This window comes from Cynocephalus volans, chromosome 2, assembly GCF_027409185.1.
Source record: "Cynocephalus volans isolate mCynVol1 chromosome 2, mCynVol1.pri, whole genome shotgun sequence".
Lineage (NCBI taxonomy): Eukaryota > Metazoa > Chordata > Mammalia > Dermoptera > Cynocephalidae > Cynocephalus > Cynocephalus volans.
This window is the reverse complement of record NC_084461.1, coordinates 59,394,593-59,420,195: the sequence shown is the minus strand read 5'-3', so window position 1 is coordinate 59,420,195 and position 25,603 is coordinate 59,394,593. Positions and strand designations below refer to the sequence as shown.

The window sequence follows — 25,603 nt, the reverse complement described above, 5'->3', positions numbered from 1 at the left end:
GTCTGGGAACCATGGAATTAAAATATCAACAATAAACACTAATGAAGATCTTATTGACAAAGAAAAGCTAGGAAGTTCTTTCAGTGACCAACATTTTCTAGGCTTCTGATTTTCCGCATGCTTTTCTTTGATTTCATCACTTTAGAAAATGCTTTGAACATTAAGGTTTTAATGGCAACTATACTCATATTAGGCAGAAACTGTAATTCTTCTCCAGGAACTTATCTACAAGATAGACACTGCTTAACAGGATGTAATAATGATTATTTTTTAAAAAACATTTTTTAAGGCAGTCCATTGTTCATACTAACAAAAATAAAACATTTCTTATAAATAAAGCCCCAAAGTCAGGATAATTCTTGAAAAGATGAAACATCCCAATAAATCAAAGGGAGATTCCAAGTAGATGTAACCTCATCGGGCCTTAAGATGGATGTCCAAAGGGGAGAGAAAAGGCAACAACATCATACAATCCTTCTATTTGATGTATGCAGGACAGGCTGGGCTGTTGGGGAGACGGAGAGATGTGCACAGTGATACTCATTATGGACAGGGAGGCTGTGTGCAGCCCCAGTGGGTCACAGAACCACAGGGAAGCATCTACCTAATGCTACATGTGGAAAAAGCTAACAGCACCAAAAAGAAAAGCACGAGACACATGGCCTTTTGGTGAACTGGGTTGGGCTTGCTCATTAAGGACCTTTTCACAAACATTTCTGTAGATTTCACAAAGACTAATATAGTTCCTATAATGTGCCAGGTTCTCTTCTAAGCGTTTTACAAATATTAACTCATTTAATCATCATAACAACCCTATGAAGTATGTACGATTATTTTACAGAAGAGGAAACAGGCGATTAAGCATCTTGCCCAAGATCACAAAGCTTGAAAATGCTGATCTGGGGGCTGGCCCGTGGCTCACTCGGGAGAGTGCAGTGCCGATAACACCAAGGCCCCGGGTTCGGATCCCATATACGGATGGCCGGTTCGCTCACTGGCTGAGCGTGGTGCTGACAACACCAAGTCAAGGGTTAAGATCCCCTTACCGGTCATCTTATAAAAAAAAAAAAAAAAGAAAGAAAATGCTGATCTGGAACTCAAACCCCTTTTAAGGGAAGAAATGACACCTTTGAAAAGGTGTCACCCACTTTCCCTTAGGAAGTATCCTTTAGGAATCCATTAGGAATTTCCTTAGGGAGAGAAATTTGTCTTAGAAAAATCCTAGGAGTCTGCCTAAGTAAAAAGGAAAAAGCAGCATCAGAACTGATAGTCCACTAGCTCATCACGCCACAAAGACAGGACCTCTAAAATAACAACACGTTTTAATGAGACAGACGGATATGAAATTGTGCACAGATAAATACAGGATTTCTTCCATTCTTAGAAAAGGCACTGGGCAAATTTGAATTAGTTTTGAAATGTCTGAGCGAAATCATACTATTTAACATAGTGTACTGGTTAAACCAAGTAGAAGCTGATTCAGGAAACACTTGCTTCTCAAACACAGAGACTAGCATAAAAAAGACAGTAAATAAATAGTAAATATGCTATAAAAAAGTTGCTATAAAAAAGTGGTTTCAAATAAGGTTTAAGAATAATCTTGTACATCCCAATTCATTACTTTATCATATTCTTGAATTCTTTGCTTTATGTGAGAAAGTTTATTCTTTAAGTAATCACAGCGTTCTTTTTTTTCCAGAAATGTAGGATCCTGTAAAAGAACATAGCTATTATTCAGCCTCTGGTTTCCTCAGTGAAGAACACAGAAATATACATTATCATCCAGAAAATGATTCTACATAGCACAATTATCTACAGCAGATTTCAAAATCTTTCTAATCAGAATAACAGTTAAGCTCTTTACATTTTTCTAATATTTATTTTTTAGAGCAGTTTTAGGTTTATAGCAAAATTTAGAGGGAAGTACAAAGAGCTGAGATAACTTTAAGCATAAAAAAGTAAGTAATAAGTATAGAAAAGATTAATGAAAGGTCTCTCCAGCTTCTACTGATGTTTGAGATTAATTTAAGGATGGAGTTAGAAAGATGTAAAATAAGTTAATCTTTTTGAAGGAAATGTGGGTGAAGAGTTCCATTATCAATGCTCATTTCTCTAGGTTGTTAAATCAAGAAACAGCACAATGTATTCAGGACACAGATGACAAGAAGTGGCATCCAGCAGCCACCGATTTTCCCTAAAAAGCAGTATCTTAATACAAAAAATAAGTATTTTAGCTAAAAGAATCTGAAGCCTGTCAATTATCACAAGTGTACGTGGATAAGAATATATACTTTGCAGAGGAAAATTGTTTAACTCACATTCTTTTTTTTCTTAAACTCTTCATGGATTCTTGAAATTCTCTCATGTTCCTAAAAATAAGATATTGTATACTTGAGTTAAAAGACATGCATTTACTCCAATCATGTCTCAAAGCACACTGGAACTTAGGATAGAAAACTATTTTTACTTACAACTATAATGAAAATATTCACATATGAAAATTCTATTCACTGGACAGATATTTGAAGGCTTACTATCTGCAGGTACTGGGATCCAGGAGTGAACGAGAGAGAAAGGTCCCTGCCCGCATGAAACCAGACCCAAGTCCCAGTACCATCACTTGCCAGCTGTGTGACTGTGGGCAAGCTATTTACCCTCCCTAAGACTCAGTTTCCTAATTGGTAAAATGGAAATAATAACCATAACAACCTCAAAGGGTTGTGAGAAGTTTCACTTATTTGAAATTATTCTTATAAAGTACTTGGCACATAACCACATCATTAGCTGCTATTATCATTTTCATCCGCTTTGGAAAGTTCTTTTTCTCTTTTTTTTGTCTTTTTCGTGACCAGCACTCAGCCAGTGAGCACACCGGCCACTCCTATATAGGATCCGAACCCGCGGCGGGAGCGTCGCCGTGCTCCCAGTGCGCACTCTCCCAAGTGCACCACGGGCTCGGCCCTGGAAAGTTCTTTTTCAAGTTAAATGTTGGGATTACGAGACTGAGACTATCCAATCTTTGCAAATAGCTAATATAAGGTTCCTTTTAACTTTATTCTAAGTTTCATAATAAATATGAACTCTGTTAAGGGGTTGAACCAAAAGGAATGGATTATTAGAGCAATGTCCTCATTTACCCATGCAAACCTATGCACAGAAATTGCCAGACGCTGCAAACCTAATAAAGAAAAAATAAAACGTAATAATTTACAGTGTTAAAAGCTTCCCTGAGAACATTTTCCATCACTTACCCACATCCTGTTCCCAATATATTTTAACTCTTCAATATTCTTTTACACACTAAGATCATGAGTATTGTTTGTGTTTTTTTTTTTTGGCGGCTAGCTGGTACGGGGATCCGAACCTTTGACCTTGGTCATTTGTTTTTTGATTGCCTGCCAACAGTAAAGATGAAACTGGTAATTCAGTTGTAATCTATAATAACAGGTCTTGGAGCAGGAATAAACTAGCTGCCGGGGTTAGGGGTGCTGTGCTGGAGATGCGTGCAGAGACAAGAGCTGTAAAACCCATTCTGGAATCTGTCACAGTAACTGAATTTAAGATGGGTGAAGACCAGAGGTATTATTTGGGGCAATAATTCCTATTTTAAGGGCTCAGAAAAGCCATGTGATTGTTTTCTTTTTTGTGTGTCTGGCCAGTACAGGGATCAAACCCTGGACCTAGTTGTTATCAGCACGGTGCTCTAACCAACTGAGCTAACTGGGCCAGCACTGACTGTTTTATTCTTCAAGGGTGCACAGCCAGATTTGGGAGAGAACCTGTGCCTCTAAACAGGAACACTGGACTTTGAAATGTGTCACAAGCTTCCCTGGGAATGTGGTGGGAAAATGCATGAGCCCTGCAGATCCTGCCCAGGGCAAAGCTCAACCTGTGGCTGATGAGAAGTTAACTTTTATGATACAATTAATATTGCTACTTTATTATTATTATTATTTTTTGTCTTTTTCGTGACCGGCACTCAGCCATTGAGTGCACCGGCCATTCCTATATAGGATCCGAACCCGCGGTGGGAGCGTCGCTGCGCTCCCAGCGCTGCACTCTTCCGAGTGCGCCACGGGCTCGGCCCAATATTGCTACTTTAGATAAGGACTGGAGGAGACATGGACAATAACTGTGGGCCTGTCATTTTGGTTACTTACTTGCCATGTCATGTTAAAAATCTGAGATAATGACTGTTGTTGATATTACATGGAAACATCTCTTAGCCCTACTATAATCAGAACCCTGCTGCAGACGCATGTGCTGGAGCCCTTGCTCACTCACACGAAGCACACAAACCAAAGACCACCGGGCCTCGGCTCAAACACTCCATGTCACAGTCTGGGTTTTTAGCATCATTTCTCTCAACTGCCTGCTCCTCCCACCCTGTGCTAATGCAGATTCCTGGGCCTGCTCGTTCCTTCCTGCACTCCCTTGAGGGCCTCTAAACTTGGTCACCTTTCTCATACCCATGGACCTCGCTTGTTTTCCAAATGGTACCAACTGACCCTCAACCTTTAATATTTGCTGGATTTCTCCTGCTTCCTGGTACTGATGTCTCTTAGCCAACACCATTCCATCACTCCAGGATTAGGAAAATGTTACTACTGTACACATCTGGCTTAGACAGCTCATAATTATAACTGATTTAAATGTACACTTAAAAGTCTGTGGTCATGGGCTGGCTGGTTAGCTCAGTTGGTTAGAGTGCAGTGTTGATAACAGCAAAGTCCAGGGCTCGATGCCTGTACTGGCCAGCTGCCCAAACAAAACAAAACCAAAAATACAAAGCCTGTGGTCAAAACAAAGACGCCCAACTAATATGGGTTCTCAGGGGAAGAATTTACATACACACATGTGAGAGAGAGTATGTGTGTATGTATTCACAAACATAAATTTGTCTGACATTTATTTTTTGAAAAGCTGTGAGATTTAAAAATTTTAATTATACAAACAATAGATTAGATTACTATATCCTCTTTAGAAAAGACAGAACACAAACGTTCATAACAGCATTATTCATAATGGCCAACAAGGAGAAATGACCCAAATGTCCATTAACCGATCAATGGATAAACAAAATGTGGTATATCCATGTATTAGAATATTATTCCACCATAAAAAGGAATGAAGTACTGATATCATGCTAAAGTACAGACGAACTCAGAAAACATTATGCTAAGTGAAAGACATAAAGGACCATGTATCATTGCATTTATATGAAATGTTCAAAATAGGCAAATCCATATAGACAGAAGGTAGATCAGTGGTTGTCAGTGGTTGGGTATAAGTGGGAATGGGGAATAACTGCTAATGAGTTCGGGGTTTCTTTTGAGGGTGATGAAAATATCCTGGAATGAGAGAGATGATGGCTGCACAATTTTGTGACTACACTAAAACCCACTGAATTGTACACTTAGAAAAGGTGGATTTAGGGCATGTGAATTATATCTCAATAAAAACATACAGTTGATTAAAAAATGCTACTGATTATGAGGCATCCCTATTTCAGAGATATAAAAATGTGAAAAATGTGAGGGGAAAGAAAAAAAAAAAACACCATAGAAAAAGCTAAGTGCCCTATGACTCCCATCTCCACTCCTGCTTTTCCTCTCTGCCATCGCCACAGGTATCAGTCTTATGTGGCTGCCCAGGAGCCCATGTTTGCAGCTCTGGAGCTGCTCTCCACCCTCACCCACTGTGCCCTCTGCTCTTTGGGCCTGGGATGGTAACTACTTGGCTCCGGCTTGGCAGGGGAATGCACCCCGCCCTCCCCTGTGTGGATAAACCCTCCTCAAATTACCCTCGTTTAAGTGCTCCATCTGTCTTCTTTGGGACCCTGACTGACTCAGTACTCATATGTATCTTAGGCAAATTTATATTTTACTTAAATAAGAAAATAAAATATTGTATACATGTATTGAAATATAACTGTACCCCATAAATGTGTACAATTAATATGTCAATTAAAAAATAAATTTATTTTAAAAAAGAAAAGAAAATACTGTTTAGTAATTAAAGGCAAAAGTAATTAAAGGCAATTATATAGTTTGAATTGTAATCTTGACTAGTTACCTTACAGATATCAAATGCTCTCCTAGACATAGATAGCAGAGGTAGATGGTTATGGATTTTTTAAAAAGTAAGATTATTCGTCTTCTAAATTTCACTGCTTCTCCTAGGCAGCTGTAGACACTGACCTGTCGGTTTTCCGAACGACATGGCAATCTGCTCATCACAGCATCCAGCTCATCAAACTTCCTCAAGACGGCTTGAACTTCTGCAGACAGCTCTTTGTACTCTGAAAACTGGTCTTGGAACACAGCTTTATAGCGTTCTCGTTCATCATCCGTCTGAATCGCAGGGTATTTTCTGAGAGAAAAATATAAGATATAACTCTATCACTAAAACAAGCCAAATGGGAAATCAACTTATCTTATTCCTCACTGACCATACAGTGCCTTCAATTCAATGTATAACCTCTTCGATAACAAAAGATCGTTCACATAAATGATTTTAAGCAGAGTATGAATTGAAGACGAACAGGAAAATGAAAAGCCTTCCACCTTGAAGAATTCAGACAGATACTCACGCCACATAGTCAGGCATCACGATAGGTTTAGGAATGTGGCCTGGGGGGATGTGTCCACTCAGTAGTTCAGGTTTCATTTTTATTGTTCTCAATTCTTTGAAATTAACTTCTGAGTCTCTTTGTCTGTCACCACCAGTGGCCATTTCACACTGCAGTTAGGGAGCAAAAAGAGGATTTATTTATAAACAGAGGCAGGAAAAAAACACCAAATCCCAAACAGAGTCTTAGAAGAAAATAGGGAGGAGGGCAGGAAGAAAAGTGTGACGGGTTATTAACACTGCACTTCAGAATTACATGTTTTATAGTCACAAAGTCATCCTGAATGTTTTCGTAAGAGCTAAAGGGAATCACATTTGAGATATGGGAGGTACATAGTAGGTAAAATACCCTCCAACCCAATTGTGTATATATTAAAGGTGAATGAAGAAATGCGAAATGCAGGGTTTTAAGTATGTACTTATTTAGAATTTATACCCCAAAGAACAGTGAAAGAATAAAAAGGTAGTTCAAAGTAAGAAATTCAGGGATAAAAATGGAACAAGACTATGTGAGACGAGAAAAAAACGCTGATATTGAGACCTTGAGATGAATCAGTTATAAGCAGCCACTGGGTAGGTCAGAAAGGGAAATGATGTTACATTGTTTTTGTGATCTGGAAAGGGAAGCAAGCAAATACACCTTCAGAAGAAACCCTCCCTGATCTACTGTATTTTTAAAGGTAAGGAGGATGTCGCTGGGACTGCAGAGGAAAGGCAGTGTCTTTAACCTACACAGGTGTCCTTTACCTTTGATTCTCTGAAAAGGCGATGAGAATCCTGAATGTGGAAGATGGTAGTTTAAGTCACCCTGATCCCTCAACCAGAGCACTTAGAGGCGTTTTTTAGTTAAAAAAAAAAAAAAAAAAAAAAAAAAAAGCATTCAAAAGAGAAAGAGAACACAAGATGAAATGGCTCAGACAGGAGGAAGTATCAGGGGACAGGCTTTAAGAGCTAGAATAGCTGACAGAGAGAAGTAATTGGAAGACCCAGCAGAATCCACTTTAGAAAGGGCAAGCAAAAGATGGATGCTCAGCTTTGGCGCTGGGAAAAGGCTGTTTGTTCAGGGACTCTGCTGGACAGGGCACAGGACACTGACCAAGTTGGTGAGGCAAGTAGTTGCCAAGAGGTGTTTCCATTTTATACATAAAGAAGTGAGATTCAGAGGTGTTAAGTAAATTCTCCAAGGTCACACAGCTACTAAGTGGAAAAGCCACACTTAAAACCCAGAACTAGGGCCGAGCCCGTGGCGCACTCGGGAGAGTGCGGCGCTGGGAGCGCGGCGACACTCCCGCCGCGGGTTCGGATCCCATATAGGAATGGCTGGTGCACTCACTGGCTGAGTGCCGGTCACGAAAACAACAACAACAACAACAACAAAAAAAAAAAACAAAAAAAACCCCCAGAACTATTTGGTTCATTGATACTTTAAATGAGGAAACATGTTTACTTAAACGAGTATCGTTCATATCCTAAAGTTCCCTGAAGTGCTAGTAGCACACTAGAAATGAGTTTGTGATGGACAGGGCAGGCAATGCCTACTGCTAGAGGGAAGTAAGATCGTGCTTGGGAGCATGATTCCTCTTTGGAACAGTAACTTCCCTCCACTCTACTGACCCCTTAAGCCTTCAAGAAATGCTTGCTGAACTAAACTGAAAGTGCTTGGGAGGTTCCCCTACCTCTCTGCAAATAAAATACAAAACAGGATTTAAAACTGTGCTCTTTATCTTGCCAGGCAGCTTTTTAAATCCTTTGTTTCCTGATTTCCCTACCTCTGAGACTGGCTTTGAGGTTTGGTTTAACATTAGCTCATTCTAAAAACCACCAGCTCTTAACTCACCAAACAGCACACCCCATGGACTGGATTAGACAATGTGGAGGCTGCTCACCAGCCCTAGGGGAAGGTTATGAAAAGGAGAAGCTCTGCATCCAAGGCGCTAGGTGGAAGGGAAACCAGATCACCCAGATGCAGATAGCATGCCTAGCCACTGGGCCCGAAAAGCAGCAAAACGTGAGTAGGGGGCAGAACACCCTAAGGAAATGAGATTAAGCAAGAGTATTTTAGGGAATACATTTTTCCCCCAAAAAAGATGACTGGTAAGGGGATCTTAACCCTTGACTTGGTGTTGTCAGCACAATGCTCTCCCAAGTGAGCAAACCAGCCATCCCTATATAGGGATCTGAACCCATGGCCTTGGTGTTATCAGCACCACAGTCTCCCAAGTGAGCCACAGGCTGGCCCTTAGGGAATACATTTTGACGTTAGTATTTATTCTGCTGTTTTCTCTGCAAGTTAGGACGCCATTTCTTCATCTTAATGAATTCTTGTATGTTTAATCTTGAAAATGAACCCTGGTATTACATACTGGGGAAACATTTTTGGCTTGAATAAATGGATTTCTATTTCATGGTATCTTTCTTTAGCTTCTAAATAATTAACAATCCAGTTCTCCCAAGGGCTGGCTAAGGAAGCTGCTAGGGAACACGTTGGTCCTTCAGATCTCAACAGCAGGCCCAGCCACCAATCTCAGATTTCCTCGTCAAAGTAATGATTTCTGCCCAGGTAGCCCCATTGGGCAGAAGAATCCATAATTAATTTTTTTCTAGGTAAAGTTTTTTTCAAGCAGGAACTATCCATTTTCCTTACTTGCCCATTCTTAATTCCAAGATTTACCTTTTAATATGAAAGGGAATTTTAAGAAATCATAATATTTACATATAGACTATTTCATCTATTTAAATTATGTTTTTATGGTCTTAACATTTTCTTCTGATCTTTTGGATAAACCTCACTGATCATTACTTTGGGAAACTCTATTGGGCTGAAATCTAAAACTAGACATGAGACAAAGAATTAAAACCTGTTTAGGCTTTCATGGGAAAGATACGCTAGGCTCCAGCCCTGAGATAGGCCACTCTTAAACAGTGCTTCTGATTGTAAACAAATCAAAGTGGGGGAGTAAAAAAGCCCAAAGCCTCAGATTTAATATGGCCTTTCTTTGCTTCTAGCAAAAACTAGTGTTGTCAGCAGATATCAGAAATGCTTTATTGTGATACAAGATGCTATGGTTTGAGTGTGCCTCCTAAAAGTTCACGTGTAGGAACCTTAATTCTTCAATGTGGCAGTACTGCGAGGTGTTTGGGTCATGGGGGATCTGCCCTCACAAAGTGATTAACGCAGTTCTCCAGGAATGGGTTAGTTTTTGCGAGAGTGGGTTCTTATAAAGCAAAGCCACCCCTCACTCCCTTTTGCTGTCTTTCGTAAGCACGTGCTTCTTCTTCCCCTTCTCCACCATGTTATAAAGCAGCAGGGGGCCTTCATCAGATGCAGCTGCCTGATCTTGGACTTCCCAGCCTCCAGAACCATAAGCCAAAACAAATCTCTTTTCTTTATAAATTACCAGTCTCAGGTATTCTGTTATAGCAATCGGAAACAAACTAATGCACAAGAGCAAGTAATTAAGCAACAGGATAAGTAATGCTACTGATATAATTATTAAATTTTTCAAATTAAAAATGGGCTGAATGTCTATCCTGTCAAGTTAGAACTGGGGAGACTGGCTGGTTAGCTCACTTGGTAGAGTGTGGTACTGATAACACCAAGTTAAGGGTTCAGATCCCCTTACCAGCTGGCTGCCAAAAAAAAAGAAGAAAGAAAAAAAAAATGGGGAAAGATTTATCTGTGTTTCAGTGTGCATTTGTCTTATTTCTGATTCTGTCTCCCTTTGAGGAGATAATGTAATGATACACAGGCATCTGATCCCAAACCCATACCATCACCTTCAATACCCAGCTTAAATTTTGACCTTTTTAGCTTGAAAAAGAAAGATTTTCTTTCAGTGCAGCACTTAGGGTTTTATTAGAATATGTTGCTGTCTCTATTTGATCTTATTTTATGTCTATATATTATTTCTTTAAAAAATGATCTTATTTGCTTTTTAAAAATTATATTCATTAAAATACAAAATAAGAAGGGATAATCTAGTATGTAGTCCAAACAAGGGACAAGAAACTGAAGTCCAGACAAGTTAAGTAATTTCCCCAGGGTCACAGAGCTAGTAAGTAGCTAATCTACTCAAATTCAAATTTGTCTGATTCTAAAGTTCATTTCCTCTTCACCACACCACACTGCTTCTCTCATTCTAGTCTGCCAGTTCTTCTCTACTATGAACTAGGAAGGAAGCATGTGAAAATCATACCCAATGAAAAGCTGGAGGTCTTGACTTTTCTATCAGGCTTCTCATTGGTAAGTCCAACAGAAATCCCTCTATTAAGTCATGAGATTCCTTTTTACAGAGGTCTGCTTCTAGAATATATCTAAATATGTTGATGCACAGTAATCTATCTCTAAGAAAAGAGACCTTTAAAAGGATGATCTTTGGGTTTAGCTCCCATATCTTGAAAGAGTAGAAGTTAACTATATTGATATGATTTCCAAAGGAGTCCTAAGAATGGAAGCTCCAATGTTATTCCTGACTCTTCCAGGACCTCTCAGGGTCTGGGACCCTGCAACATATCCTGGACATGCTAGGCACCAACCTTCTAGGTATCCTGAAGAGGTACCCTAGAACTCTCTAGTAGATCTTCTTAATCCTGTCTCACCTGTGGAGGCTGCTTCAGCTACACTCTCACCAAACAATGACACTGACCATCCTATCATTTGGGGCAACTTCCTCCAACTCATTCTGGCCTTTCCAGTTGACTCTGCTCTGCACTTAATCCCATTGGTAAATCCCACTACCTCTGAGGGACTGATCAAGAAGCCCATAAACTCTACCCTGGGCAAGAGTGACCACCATTGCCACATTGCAGCCCAGTTCGACAGCCCTGTCCAGCCTGGTGCTGAGCAACCAACATCTGCAAACCCCCAAAACACCTATAACCCTCCAAAGCAAGTAGACTCATGTCTTCGCAGACGTTTTGAAACACACCTCCTGATGTCAGCACTCTTCCTAATTCTGATACCAGATTTTGGCATCAACTGTTAACAAGAATGTCAGCTTTCAGAAAATGAATTACCTATGTGTAAGTTTTTAGGCCCCTTTTCCATTATAAACCCACTTTCTAATCCTGATCCACCCTCTAAAGCACAATCCTTTTAACCTAAACATTTTCTATGCACATAGCATTATTTTAGGACTCTCACTGGGCTGCAATATAGCAACTGCATTTGTTCTTGGCCAGGGTGGAATTTATGAGTTTCCAGGTCAGTCCCTCAGAAGGGGTGGGATTTACCAGTGGGTTAAGGTACTACTGACAATCTTTTTTTTTTTTTTTTTTTTACTATTGAAAATCTTGAATGAGAGCATTAGCAATAATTCCGCCAAAGCCAGCGTCATGAGGACTCCGTTTGGTCAAACTCACTTCTGTTTCTGTACTAACATGGGAAGGACCAGTTAGAGAAGTTGCATTTAAATCTCAAACAAAGGGCCGGTGTTACTAATTATTTAATTGTCAGTCTTATAGTGCTTATCTTAACACTTTAAACAGGTATTTATTTTATTTAACTTTAATTTTAATTTTGTTAGCTGGCCAGTATGGAGATCCCTTGGCCAGTATGAACCCTTGAACTTGGTGTGGTATTTATTAATTTAATTTTTGCAAAGCTTAAAAATTTTTTTGAACAGGTAACCTATACACATGGTGTAAAAGGTCCAAAAAAGTTCATAATGAAATGTAAGTTTCCTTCTTCCCCTGTCCCCCCAGACAGCCAGGTGCCCTGCTAAGAGGCAACCACTATTATCAGTTTCAGTATCTAATATGTATATTTGACAGCTTAAAAGTGAGTACCTTCCTCATTTAACTTTCTCTGACTGTTAGTACCATTGTCATTGAATTAGAACAAGTCTAACTGAAATGTATATATATCCTGACAGCAATAAATGTCGAATAAATAAATGAACATAAAACTAACTAAAACACAAGGGTATAAGAATCAGAAGTTAAACAAAGCATGATAAAAACCAACCCCCCACCACACTCATAAACATGCACACAAATAGGACCGCTGTAACTTTATGCTCAATGTTTAAAGTGCATAGCATTGTAGCACTAGGTCCACACCGCCTCATGAGAGAGGGCTGCTTCAGTATTCTGCAGAGTAGCTAATGCCAGCCTCACTTGTCCTCTTCCTGGTCAGTCCAGACTGGTCAAGTGTCTGTTGATTTCTAAAGATTTAAGGATATCCAGAAAAATCCCAGTAAAGCTGTTGAGCCATCTTAACTATAATTCAGATAACTCTATACATGTCAAAAGTAATTTAATACAACTGACCCTTTAAAAAATGTGGCTAATTAAGGTCCCAAAGGATGCTTTGACCAATCAGCAATGTCAAATTTGAGACAATATCATCCATAAACTACTTTCCCCTGGAGATGTCAGAAAAATATCCATCTCTAAGCAAGTTATCTAGTTTAATTCTATAGTCCTTGATGATCTCTCTCTCTCATATACATACACACGTACACACATCACACTCTGCTAGTCTTCCGTCTGTTTTTCTTTTCCACTAGATTTGTTAGCCCTTGGAAAATGGAGATGATGCTCCGTGTCATATTGATATCTCTAGGCCACAGCCTAATTGGCACGTTTGTTCAATGAATGAATTAATGATGATGCTGATGTATTAATCACGATCCCTTGGACAGACTGTCTACTTCATAATCCCTATTTCAATGCAAATAAAACATTCTCTGGGCTGGCTGGATAGCTCAGTTGGTTAGAACACCAACATCATGGGTTTGGATCCCTGAACTGGCCAGCTAAAAACAAAACAAAACATTTTCAAAGATTTTTTGTTATAACATGGAGAATAAAGTTAAAAGAAATCTTTTAAAAGGCATTTACAGGGGCTGGCCAGTTAGCTCACTTGGTTAGAGTGCAGTGTTACAATACCAGGGTCAAGGGTTTGGATCCCCGTACTGGCCAGCCGCAAAAAAAAAAAGGACTCACTTAACAAATAACTTGTACAAATAAGCAACCCAATCAACATATGAAAAATGCAAAGATAACATATGAGAAATGCTCGACCTCATTCCTGATAAGAGAAATGCAAATTTTAACTACACGAGATACCATTTTTCACCAATCAGACTGACAGATGTCAGCATATTTCCTAATATACTGTGTTGGTCAGGATGTGAGGAAGCCTGTAGTGCTATTAGAGTGGAAGTTAGTAAAACCTCTGTTGGGCAATCTGGCAATCAAAATAAAAGTGCAAGGGCCAGCCCGTGGCTCACCTGGGAGAGTGTGGTGCTGATAGCACCAAGGCCACGGGTTTGGATCCCTATATAGAGATGGCCGGTTAGCTCCCATGAGAGAGCACTGTACTAACAACACCAAGTACCAAGTCAAGGGTTAAGATCTCCTTACCCGTCATCTTTTAAAAAAATATAAATAAATAAATAAATAAATAAATAAAAGTGCACATCTTTTTGATTCATAAACTCACTTCTTGGGGGTGGGCGGCAGAATAAAAAGAAACTCATTTCTCAGAATTTATCTGTCAGGTGTACTTATACGTATATATACATATATGGAATGAAGTATGTATGAGTATGTACTTCTATGTATAAGGTTATTCACTGAAGCATTGTTTTTAATAATGAAAGACTGGAAACAACCTAAATGTTCATTTATGGCTAAATAATTATGATACATTCAAATAATGCAATACAGTATAGTTATAAAAAAAAGAATGCAAAAGAGCTTTACATATTAATAAGGAAACAACTTAGAAATGTATTGTTAAGTGAAACAAACAAGGGACATAACTGTGTGTGTGTGTAGCATACTACCATTTGTGTAGAAAAGAGAGTACAGCAAATGTATATATATAATTAAACATATTTCTGAAAGGAAACACAAGACACTGATAACTGGTCCCACAAGACAGGGCAACTGGGGTATAGAAGCTGGGGTAGAGAAATGAGAGAAGATTTTGTATTATAGACCCTTTTGAATTTTGAACAAAGTGAATATACTCCCTTCTCAAAGAAACAAACAAATCCAAAGGTTAGACTCTCAACTTCTTGCTTAGAAATAATGCCCAGTATCTTATAAAAGAACTTTTCAATGAGGGTAAAATTATTATTACTATATTTTACATTAACTTATTATATATAAATAATTATAATAACAGCATCTCACTGCATCCTCTCAGTAAACTCATGAGGCAGAAATTATTATTCTAATTTTACAGATAAAGAAGTGAAGGCATGAAAAGGTTAAATAACTTGCCTACAGTCACGCAGCTATAGGAATTCCCTGACACTACAAAATTTGCCATTTGAAGTCAAAGTAAGAAGGATAGAAAAGAACAGCAAAGAACTTTAAAGACAAAGGAAGAAGGTATGGGAGACTCACTTTCATTTTTAAAAAATTATATTTTAAACATAAACCCTTTTTTTGGTGGGGGGGACAGGGGGTGGTGCTGGCCAGTATGGGGACCCCGAACTCTTGACCTTGGTGTTATCAGCACTGTGCTTTAACCAAATGAGTTAAATGGCCAGCCCCAAACATAAACTTTTTTTTTTTTTCTTCTTAAACATAAACTTTTTTTTTGTTTTGTTTTGTTTTTGTCTTTTTCGTGACCGGCACTCAGCCGGTGAGTGCGCCGGCCATTCCTATATAGGATCCGAACCCGCAGCAGGCAGGAGCGTCGCCGCGCTCCCAGCACCGCACTCTTCCGAGTGCGCCACGGGCTCGGCCCTTAAACATAAACTTTTAATCACAAACTTTCATCTAACAAAATTAAAAGGAGCTAGAAATAGGATTATCTAATTTGGTCCTTTTAGTATTAGAAAAAGGTGAAAAGTCCTAATATGAACTCAATGTAATAATTACACTTTCACAGACAAATGATTCTATTACGTAGATAAACAGACATGAAAGAAAAGTATTTAACAAATCTAGAGTATAATGTGAAGTAAACTTTATTCTTACCATTTTCCTTTTCGATGGCAATGATGGCTCACTTATCTGGAATAAAAAGAGTTAAAATAATTTGTCAAAGGCATGTGAAGCTACTTCACAAATATTTTCATCCATTTATATTTGTAGCCCAACCTCCATTTTACAGAGGTTCATCTACTTGATGGATGTTCCTCCTACTCTTTTGCCAAGGTTTTGATGGGTCAGTGGAGAACTAGAGGAGGCATAACTGCAATTCCCTGTCAATCAGGAACATAGAGAGGAGTTGGAAATATGGGATGGTGGGGACTATTAGCTAAGTTGCTTTGAATTACCTAGAGATTTTATTTATTCCTGGCTCCCATTACCTTGCATTATTAAAGAGTTTAGGATGGTTACCCTATAAAATTAATAAAAAAGGCCAAAGGCCATTCCATCTTCTAACTTTTAGGAATTTATAGCAACACACAGTGGGCACAACCTTCAGCATCAGAGGTGACTCAAGTCTAATCAAGCATTATGAAAAGTCTTACAGAAGCAAGTTTTAGTTAAGAAAAAAAAAATAAATGAAAGTATTACATTGAAAATTATAATCATATTCATGTAGAACTGTGAAATGTTAAGATTAAATAACGTTATTAAACTAGCATAAAATTATGAGGTGTGTGAGTTTCACTATCTGGATTTCACACTGATTAAAACTTAACATTCTTTACTATGTACATAGAGATGTAAACTTAAGAAATATGCTTGAAGTGCTGAGATAAATTTTTAGAAATAATTTGAATCTATGTATAGTTCTATCAAGATCAATATATCTTGTGACAATAGAATATGGATCACATTGAAAAATTCTGAATTTCAGGCCCTGCCTGTGGCTCACTCGGGAGAGTGCGGTGCTGATAACACCAAGGCCAAGGGTTTGGATCCTATATAGGGATGGCCGGTTAGCTCACTGGGTGAGCGTGGTGCTAACAACACCAAGCCAAGGGTTAAGATCCCCTTACTGGTCATCTTTAAAAAAAAAACAGAAAAATGCTGAATTTCTTTGTATGATGCATAGGTACTTGTTATAAAACTATTTGTTGCTGTTATGCACCAGATCATGCAAAAGAATAAAAACAAAATACACGTCAGTGTGTGCCATTATAAGGACAGGTTTTAATTTTTATTTATAGTTTTGCTCAATATACACTATGTGCAATTGTACAGTATCTAGGAAGTCTTGGGAAAAGTAGGAAAGGAAAAATTTATGATATTGTTAAAATTTTTTAAAAATTTAAGGTAAATACTGACATTTTCAGTGGCACAGGAGATTCTAGTACACACGTGTCCTTAGAAGAAAGCAAAACATCAACTTATTTCAGGACACAATAAAACTAGCAGAAAATATCCTAACATTTTTGCTACTGTTCAACTAAAATAATTTTAAATAGGGCCTTTACATAATCTTGCCCTCCAGGTATTATTATGATGATGATTTATTCTCATTATTATTATTATGTTTAATTAGTTAAATCCTAGAAAAAAATATAAGTACTGGGCTTCCATTCTAATTTTGGAACATACATCTTTCCAAAATAAGCATGAAATAGCAAAACCAATGGGCAAGTTTTCACAGACTATGTTCATTACAACTCAACCTCTCAATACTTTAAATAAAAAAGAAAAAAAAATCAAACAAGGTTTGCCATATTCTTATTTGGCTTTATTTAACTCACGAGAAAAAAGTAAATCATAACATTTAAGTGAGAACTATCCTCCTGTAACTGAAAAAGTATGGGTTTTTATTAAGTTTTACCATATTAAAAAATCAAAATTGTCCTCAAACTTACTTTAATGATGAGACACTTAATTTACTGAGTATATTATTATTCTCTGCAGAAATTTAGTAGCTGTATTTTCCTCTTAAGCATCAGACAGACATAATAATACAACCATCAAACTATATATCACACATCTGGTGTCTACACATAATGTTATACAGCAGTGAAGCACCAAAGTGGGTTATCTCAGTCAAAACATATCAGATATTGAGCTAGGACTTTTGAATCTCAAATCATTAAAAAAAAAAAAAAAAAAAAAAAGACTTCCCTGAAAACTTTCTGTTTTGAGGACTCTACATTTTTAACAAAGGAGCAAGTAACAGAAAAAAAACCAAAGAAACAAATGACTGCTTGTGAAATCACTTACCTCCTGTTGTTCCAGAAATTCCCTGTGTCTCCGAGCTGCCTCATGCCTCCATAACTTTAGGCAAACCAAAGCACTAATGAGATAAACTATCATGGTGACAAACAGGAAGATCATTGCTGCTATCTGTCCTCCTTCTACCCGGCAGAACACTGCATTCACTGGCGTATTAAATAATGGATAGTAGCAGAGTCCACCTCGGTTGGTATCATTCACATACACTATGGCTGCAGCCATATACAAAATAAACAAGGAGACATTAATTCCAAATTCAGTTAGGGGCCACCAGTTAGAATCCAAAAGAATAGTCCGGTAATACATGGACATGCCAAGAACCAGAATAATAATGGTGGTGATCCAAGCTAATCCAGCGACCACAAGTACAAAAGGAGTCTTGGGGCCACTGTAGTAATAGCCCCCATACATACTGCCCAGGCTGCCTCCCATGCTGTAGGGCTGTGAGTATCCAAACAAGTTATACCACTCATTGTCCTTGTGAATGTAAGCTGTGACACAAGCGAAGACGCCAGCCCCCAAAAGCAGCTCCACCACGCCCAGAATTCTCAGCAGTCCTGGCCATGACTTCATGTAGGAATACCTCAGGTTATACTCCTCCACCTTCTCACTGTATGTTCGAGCAGTTTGTGTGTGCCGGCCTAGAGACCCATAGGGATCCTGGGGAAGCATTGCATCAGCCTCTTTTTGGGAACTAAAGGTTCCTTCTGACCCTCCGTAAGGATCCTTGCAGGAGTCGGGAGGTGAACGGTGGTTTGCTGGAGAGGCTGGAGGTGAACACTCCACTCCATCGGAGATGTATCTGATGTCAGAAACTGGCTTATCCCATTCTGGGTCCTTTTTTTTCCCTCTGAAGAAGTTCTTCCAGGAGTCAGGGACAAAGCGCCTTACAGGTTTGAGATCTGGCGCTATGGCTGGTTCCTCTGTGTCACTTGAGTAGAAGTCTGGGCCGAATGGTGGCTGTAATGGGAGAGGGGGTGGTGGCAAAGGATCAGCGCTCACGGCCAGCTCACTGTCCTGAAGAGTCTGGAGGGTTCTTATGGTGCCATCTTGATAGGGCAAGTCTCCTGGGACCTTATCATAGTGCCTGTCCTGGTTTTTGGATCTTCCCTCATTTGACGACATTTGTGATTTTCACACCTGTGGCCAAGATTAAAGTTATCACTTATGCTTAGTTATTCATCCTTTCAATAATGCTGATTTTACTCACTTAATAGCAAAAAGTATTCAGGAGACCAACATGATCACGTCTAATTATTAGTATATATAAAAATGATAAAAATAAACATTATATGTATATTTTAAATATATGTAACTATTAGATTACCCCAGCGATAGTCATCATTCTATGCCATTTTAAGTGCAATCAAAATTTTAAGCCTTAGCTCTGAATTTTACATATTGAAACATTTGTAAGTCTAATTTATCCATGAGCCCTTTAAACAACAAAATGAAAAAAAACAAAAATGACAAAACTTTAACAATACAGAACACTAACAAACTCTCAAGTAAAGTCCTTTCTTCAAACATCTGAATCAAAATATTTAAGAGTTTGAGCATACCAAAATTTGATGGGTCAGCAAATACTCTTCATTTTCATTAACTCACAGCTGCTATGGACTAGCCAAGGAGAAGCAGTCTTGTTAAAACACAGGGAGTGGAGAGTCCTCCCTTCCTAAATCAAGGAAGTCAGTTTACAGGAATTGCTTCTTCCACTGAAATATTAACACTTGATACTAGATTTTAAAAATTGAATTTTCTGAGATAAAAATCACCAAAGCCTAAGGTTTCCTGCAGGTACAACACAGAACAGCAGTAACAACCATAAATATTCTTTTCAGAGTAGTTTTCTAAAGGTGATTTACTGTTGCCACGGAGAGACAGTATCTTAGAAGGTATTCAACACACCTCAGGAATAAAGCACCTTTACTAATAGGCCTGTTGATTTCTTTCACAAAACCAATGACCTGGGCACATATACAAAAAGAAGGAAACAATTTGCTAACACAATTACTAGGCTTAAGATACATTGAATTTCTCCCTCCAATTGCTTATAAGCAAGTATTTATTGAAGACTTACTGGGCAAATGGTATTGTACTTGAAGACTATCAAGATCTCAAAATTAAAATGGATAACCCCAACTTTATGACACTGAACAATTTGGAAATTCCAAAGGCTTGATTTTTACTTTGTAAAATGGAGACCTATCATTCCACCAATATTTGCCAAGCACCTACTTTGCACCAGGCATGCTGAAGGCGTGTTCATTTCAGTGAACAAGGCAGACTGAAATCCTTGCCTTCATGGGGCTTTAATTCTAGTGAAGGGTGGTGACAGATGATAAGAGAAATAAAATATATAAGCTAAAGAACGAAGTTGAGAAAGGGAATGAAGAGTTACAATTTTAAATGGAGTGGCCAGGGAAAGTCTTCATAATGAACGTGACATCTGAATATAGAACTAAGGTGAAGGAAGAAACCAGGCAGGTATCAAGGAGAAGAGTGTTCCAAGCAGATGGAAGCGCTGGTCTAAAAGTCCAGGCGGGAATGCCTGGCATGTGCAAGAACTATTAAAGCGTGGAGGCCAGTGCAGCAGCAGCAGAGTGAGAAGGTGAGTAGTAGAACTGCAGCCGTCTGAATCATGCAGTGCCCTGAAAACCATTGGAAAGGACTTTAGCTTTTACTAAGAGTGAGGTGAGAAGCCATTGGAAGATTCTGAGTAGAAGAGTAACATGATCTGACTTGTTTTTAACAGGCTGTGGATGCTGTGTTGGGAGTACACTCCAGAACGCGAAGACTGTTTAGGAAACCTCTGAAGTAATACAATGGACCACAGAGATCGTGAGAAGAGGTCAAATTCTAGATATAGGGTATTTAAAAATCTTGTTATAGAAATTTCCAAATATAATAAAAAGTGGAAAGAATAGTATTATGAACCCTTGTGTACCATCAACCAGCTTCAATAATTACCAATTTATAGTCAATCTTGTTGAACCTGTACCTCCCATCCTATTCCCTCTGCCAGCAGATTACTTTGAAACAAATCCCAGACATCTGATCATTTTATCTGCTTCATTTCTCCACCCCTCCAGCTTACCTTTAGGGAAGAGCAGGCTGAAGAGTTGCAGATACCGGTTAGAAATATAGGCAGCAATGTCAAGGAGACAGTCTGCCCACAGACCGTATGTACTGCTACCAGACTGGATATACTCTCCAAAGGAATGGGGTGGAGATGGAGAAGGGGTCCAAGAAGGAATTCCAGGGTCTCCAGTTTTAGAGGATTGACTGTGATAGCCCCAACATGGTGCCCTATGCAAAGTAGGAGCTCTATAAATGATAGCAATTAGCAGTAATTTTTGTCCCTTTGTCTTTTATCTCTTTGTTGTCCAGAAAAGTTTAAATTCTAGAAATACATAGTACTACTACAGTTTTTGAAATATGTACAGTTCCTGAGAAATGTAGAAGCAAAAACACAATAAATATTTCAGCAAGTTTTAAATAATACCTCTCAATATGTACAATATATATGCCTTTACAGGATACTCCACTGGTTAATTTAACTCACTGGTAAAAGTGTGATTCACTGTAATGGATTTAACTCATCTTCACCTGAGAAAAGTGTCTTATTTGAATCAGACCACTTTAGCAGTGTTTAAGTAAAAAGCAAAAAATTATAAATGTGAAGAATTGTGGAAGAACAAAATATGTGATTTTAGAAGGGAATGGTCAGTTCTATTTGATCACATCTTGAATATCTGATACCCCTAAAGTTTTTCAGGATGTCACTGAGAGTCCACTCAGGTCCCGCATGCTGAGACAGAGTGGGTTTGTTTTGTTCAGGTCCGGGTCTCTGACTCCACTCTGTAGGAACACCTATCTCGGAGAGCCACAGCGGTGGCAAGAAGAAATGGCTCCCTCCAACAAAGTGTCGCAGGAATCATGCCTGGTCACCTTTATACAAACAAAATCACCGCTTTAGCTGACTTTCAAGTTTTGCCAGGCCCAAGAAAGGGGTAGATTTTAGGTATTTCTAGGCTCCCAAGGGGTAGGGAAAGCCTCTGCGGGTTTTAGCTAACCCACCACTGCCAGGGGACACCGAGCATCTTAACTGGGGTCTCCCCCGAGTCAACCTCTGGGCGTCCGGTCCTACAAATCTCGTCTGTCCCCGACTCGCTCACCGGAATGTGGTCGGTTTTCGCGTTTCTGATTGAAAACCCACTGTCTTTCGAGATTTCGCTCTAAAGTGGCCAGAACTAAGTCGGGCCAGACGTCCCAAGTAGGAATAACCGGGATCGCAGCAAGGGTGCGGGTCCCGCCCCGCGCCCGGAAGGCGGCGGCTTGGCGGCACCTGTGTCCGCTGAGTGAAACCCGGCGGGTCCCGCCTGCCTGTCGCGGCTCCGGCCTCCGTGGCAGGTTATGGCGGGGCCGAGCGGCGAGCGCCGGCGAGCCGGGAAGCTCCGAGGGGCCGGAGGGGCGCCCCTCCACCTTCCCCGCTCCGGCTCCCGCTCCGCGCACCAGGGCCGGGGGCTGCGGGGCCCTCCCAGCCCGCGTCCCGGTCCGGTGGCCCCACCCCCGGCCCCACTCACCTGCGCAGCCACAGGGAAGAGCACGCGCGCCGCCCCGGGCACTGAAACCAGATCGGGTTCCCGGGGCGGGGCCGGGGAGGCCGAGCACAGCTTTGCCCCGCCCGGCTTTGTCAGATCCAACTCCCTCCAGGCGCCGGCGCTGCTCCGTGCCCCTCCAACAGTGCCCCTCCAACCGTGCCCCCAACCCGCGCCTCGCAGCAATGGTTACACAGTGGGCTCCTGCAGAGAACGACCTATCCCTTCCTTCCCTGTCTTTGGAAAAGTTCGACCCTGGATGGAGACTCAGGTAGTATGCCTAATGACACGTGGCAGACAGTGCATATTAGGCAATGTGAAAAGATAGAACAAAATGAAATTTAACATTTTAATTTTGACATAAATTATGTAAATACTTTCCAAAGTATCTAAAATATTCCATTGTACAACACATAAAAACGGCATCTGAGAAGCTAGACACGATAGAGAAACTGTAAATAAGGCACAAAGTTTATTCACATTCATATTTGCATCCTAAACTGTTTTATAATTGATATTTACAACCCCCATAAAGTTTTTGTGTTCTGGATTATTCCTTCACAGTTTCTGATATCTGGCATAATGTTCAAACACACCTCACTCACTGACCTCTGCCTAAAGCATTCCATAAGATTAAATAAATACTAGAGAAAAAATTATAGATTTTTTGAAGGCTTGATCTTCTATTTACTTCAAGATGACAGAAGTCAGTTACTTGTGATGAAATAACATAATAATGAAGAATTAACAAACTGTAATTCACCAGAAAAGTATACTAACTCTTTTCAAGTACCACTGAATAAAACTAAACTCAATCTATCAGTAGCAGTCTGATGGGCAGGCTGGTTTCTATGTCCCATCACTCTCATAGTCTTCTATTATCATGTCTTCTTCTTCCATGTTTCCTCGGGATGAAAAGGGCTGAGGCTGGCTGGCGGGCAGTTCATTCCCACTGTTCTGACTCAAACGAAGAGACCAGGTTTCGGGTTCAATGGTTTGACTGGGCTCATCTAGAGCTTCCTCTGCAGGCAGTCCTCCATTAAGCTGGGCTTCATCTCCGCTGTCAGGGTCTATCATTCCATGCTCCCTGTCAGTCAGGGCTTCCATTTTCAATCTGTCAGATTCACAGTGCAGGCATCAATAATAACCAAAGAATTAAATTATACCATGAGTGTGATGACTATGAAGCCATGTCCTCTAGCCTTTCACTTACCTTCACTGTGCTCACTGCTCAGTCAGTCCCTTTAGTTTAAACTATATAAATAAAACTAAAAGGTAAATGGCAAACTGTGAATACATACTTACAACTTACAATACAAAAATGGTTAATTAATGTCTTCAGTAAAGAGTTCTCACAAATTAAAAACAAATTAAATATTATAGAAAAATGGGCACAAAACATGAACAATTTACAAAAGAAATATAAATGGTTACTAATCATTCAACATAATTTGTAACTTGAAAAGTGGAAATAAAATAAAAAGCTATTACAGTCATCTTCTAAACTGTCAAAAATACTTTTAAAATGACAAAATCCAGTGGTGGCATCGATTAGGAGGAAACAACATACTGATACACTGTGAGTATAAAATTGGTAAAATATTCTTGCAAGCAATTTGGCAATACAGAGCAAGAGCATCAAAAAGGTGTATACCTATTGATCCAGGAATTTCATTTCTCAGAATTCATCCTAAGTGAATAGTATTTGATGTGCATGATGATTTATTTTCAAGGCTGCTTGGCAGGAAAGCTAAAAAGGGGTTTCTAGACTTGCAAAATCTGTTAACTAGAGTATTTTAAAGATTCCTCTGCCTTTGCAATTCTATGATTCTATTTAGTCTGATATATTTCATAGGGAGTAGGTGAAAATATGCTGTTATATTTAATAAAATGAAGGGTCTACAATGCAATTATATGGTTTTTAATCACTGAATACAATACCTTTTTCTTGGGTTTTACAGAAAACATTTACTAATTATATACTGCACATATTCAGTGGACATTTCAGCAACAGCTGTTTGGGAATTAAGACGATCAGCTTACCTTCCAAAGTGTCGCTTCAGAGGAAGTCTTCCAATATCTTGGATAAAAGAAATCTGAGCTGAAAACAGATAAAAAAAAGTTTTAAATAGGCAATTCTCCAGAGAAAACATACAAATGGCCAGTAGCACATGAAAAGATGCTGAACATCTAATAATCTTCAGGGAAACACAAATCAAAGCCACAATGAGATATCACTTCACACCTATTAGTATGGCTATTATCAAAAAACAGATAATAAGTGACAAGGATGTGGCGAAACTGGAACCCTTGTGCGTTGCTGGTAGTAATGTAAAACGGTACAGCTGCTTTGGGAAATAGTATGATGGGTCCTCAAAAAATTAAAAGTAGAATTATTATATGATTCAGCAATTCCACTTCTGGGTATCTACTCAAAAGAACTGAAGGCAGAATCTCAAGAGATATTTCCCTGTTCACAGCAGCATTATTCACAATAGTCAAAAGATGCAAGTAACCCAAGTGTCCCTGACAGATGAATGGATAACCAAAATGTGGAATGTACATACAATGGAATATTATTCAACCTTAAATATGAAGGTAATTCTGATGTATGCTACAATATGGATAAACCTTGATGCTATTATGCTAAATAAAATAAGCCAGTCACAAAAGGACAAATATTATATTATTCCACTTATATGAAATACCTAGAGTAGTAAAATCATAGAGACAGAAAGTAGAATAGTGGTTGCCAGGGACTGGGGAGAGAGGGAAGTGGAGAGTTGTTTAATGGTTATAGAATTTCAGTTTTGCAAGATGAAAAAGTTCTGGAGATTGGCTGCAGGACAAAGTGAATATACTTAACACTACTGAACTGTATACTTAAAAATGGTTAAGATGATAAATTTTATGTTATGTGTATTTTACCACAATTAAAAATTTTAAAAGAATGACATAGCAGATGTCCAGGATGACATCATGAGCTTGTATACCCACTCCCTGGTACTAATTAAAACTATAAAAAAAGGGCCGGCCTGTGGCTCACTCGGGAGAGTGTGGTGCTGATAACACCAAGGCCACGGGTTCGGATCCCATATAGGGATGGCCGGTTGCTCACTGGGTGAACGTGGTGCTGACAACACCAAGTCAAGGGTTAAGATCCCCTTACCGGTCATCTTTAAAAAAAAAAAAAAAAAAAAAAAACCTATAAAAAAAGCCAATCATTTAAAGTCTCTGGAAATTGTCCTGGGGCATACAAC

General features: G+C 39.2%; 2 protein-coding genes across 7 annotated transcripts in view; both read right to left on the bottom strand.

Moving 5' to 3' along the window:
- Positions 1-1,588: 1,588 nt before the first annotated feature.
- Positions 1,589-18,867, bottom strand: MARVELD2 (MARVEL domain containing 2). 2 transcript variants are annotated; one of them, XM_063087903.1, is made up of 6 exons: positions 17,731-18,867; positions 15,571-15,606; positions 6,593-6,741; positions 6,201-6,372; positions 2,319-2,369; positions 1,589-1,711 (listed from the first exon to the last, which is right to left on the bottom strand). In XM_063087903.1, exons 1-6 carry the CDS (start codon positions 18,865-18,867, stop codon positions 1,589-1,591), a joined length of 1,668 nt encoding a protein of 555 aa, XP_062943973.1. The 2 variants fall into 2 exon arrangements, with proteins under 2 accessions (XP_062943973.1, XP_062943974.1); XM_063087904.1 differs by lacking the exon at positions 15,571-15,606.
- Positions 18,868-22,678: 3,811 nt separating this feature from the next.
- Positions 22,679-25,603, bottom strand: part of RAD17 (RAD17 checkpoint clamp loader component) — a 38,435-nt gene continuing 35,510 nt past the window's right edge. For all 5 annotated transcript variants that reach the window (XM_063085376.1, XM_063085374.1, XM_063085373.1 and 2 more), the window contains 2 exons: positions 24,387-24,444; positions 22,679-23,457 (listed from right to left, as the gene is read on the bottom strand). In XM_063085376.1, coding sequence (XP_062941446.1) covers positions 23,193-23,457; positions 24,387-24,444 — 323 coding nt within the window. In that variant the 3' untranslated portion in view covers positions 22,679-23,192. The remainder of the gene's footprint in view (positions 23,458-24,386; positions 24,445-25,603) is intronic.

Coding starts and splice junctions, on each gene's coding strand:
- MARVELD2 (XM_063087903.1), bottom strand. CDS start 18,867: ATGTCGTCAAATGAGGGAAGATCCAAAAACCAGGACAGGCACTATGAT. Junction 15,607..17,730: donor AATTTCTGGAACAACAGGAG/GTAAGTGATTTC, acceptor TTTTTATTCCAG/ATAAGTGAGCCATCATTGCC. Junction 6,373..6,592: donor GTGATGCCTGACTATGTGGC/GTGAGTATCTGT, acceptor TTTTTCTCTCAG/AAAATACCCTGCGATTCAGA.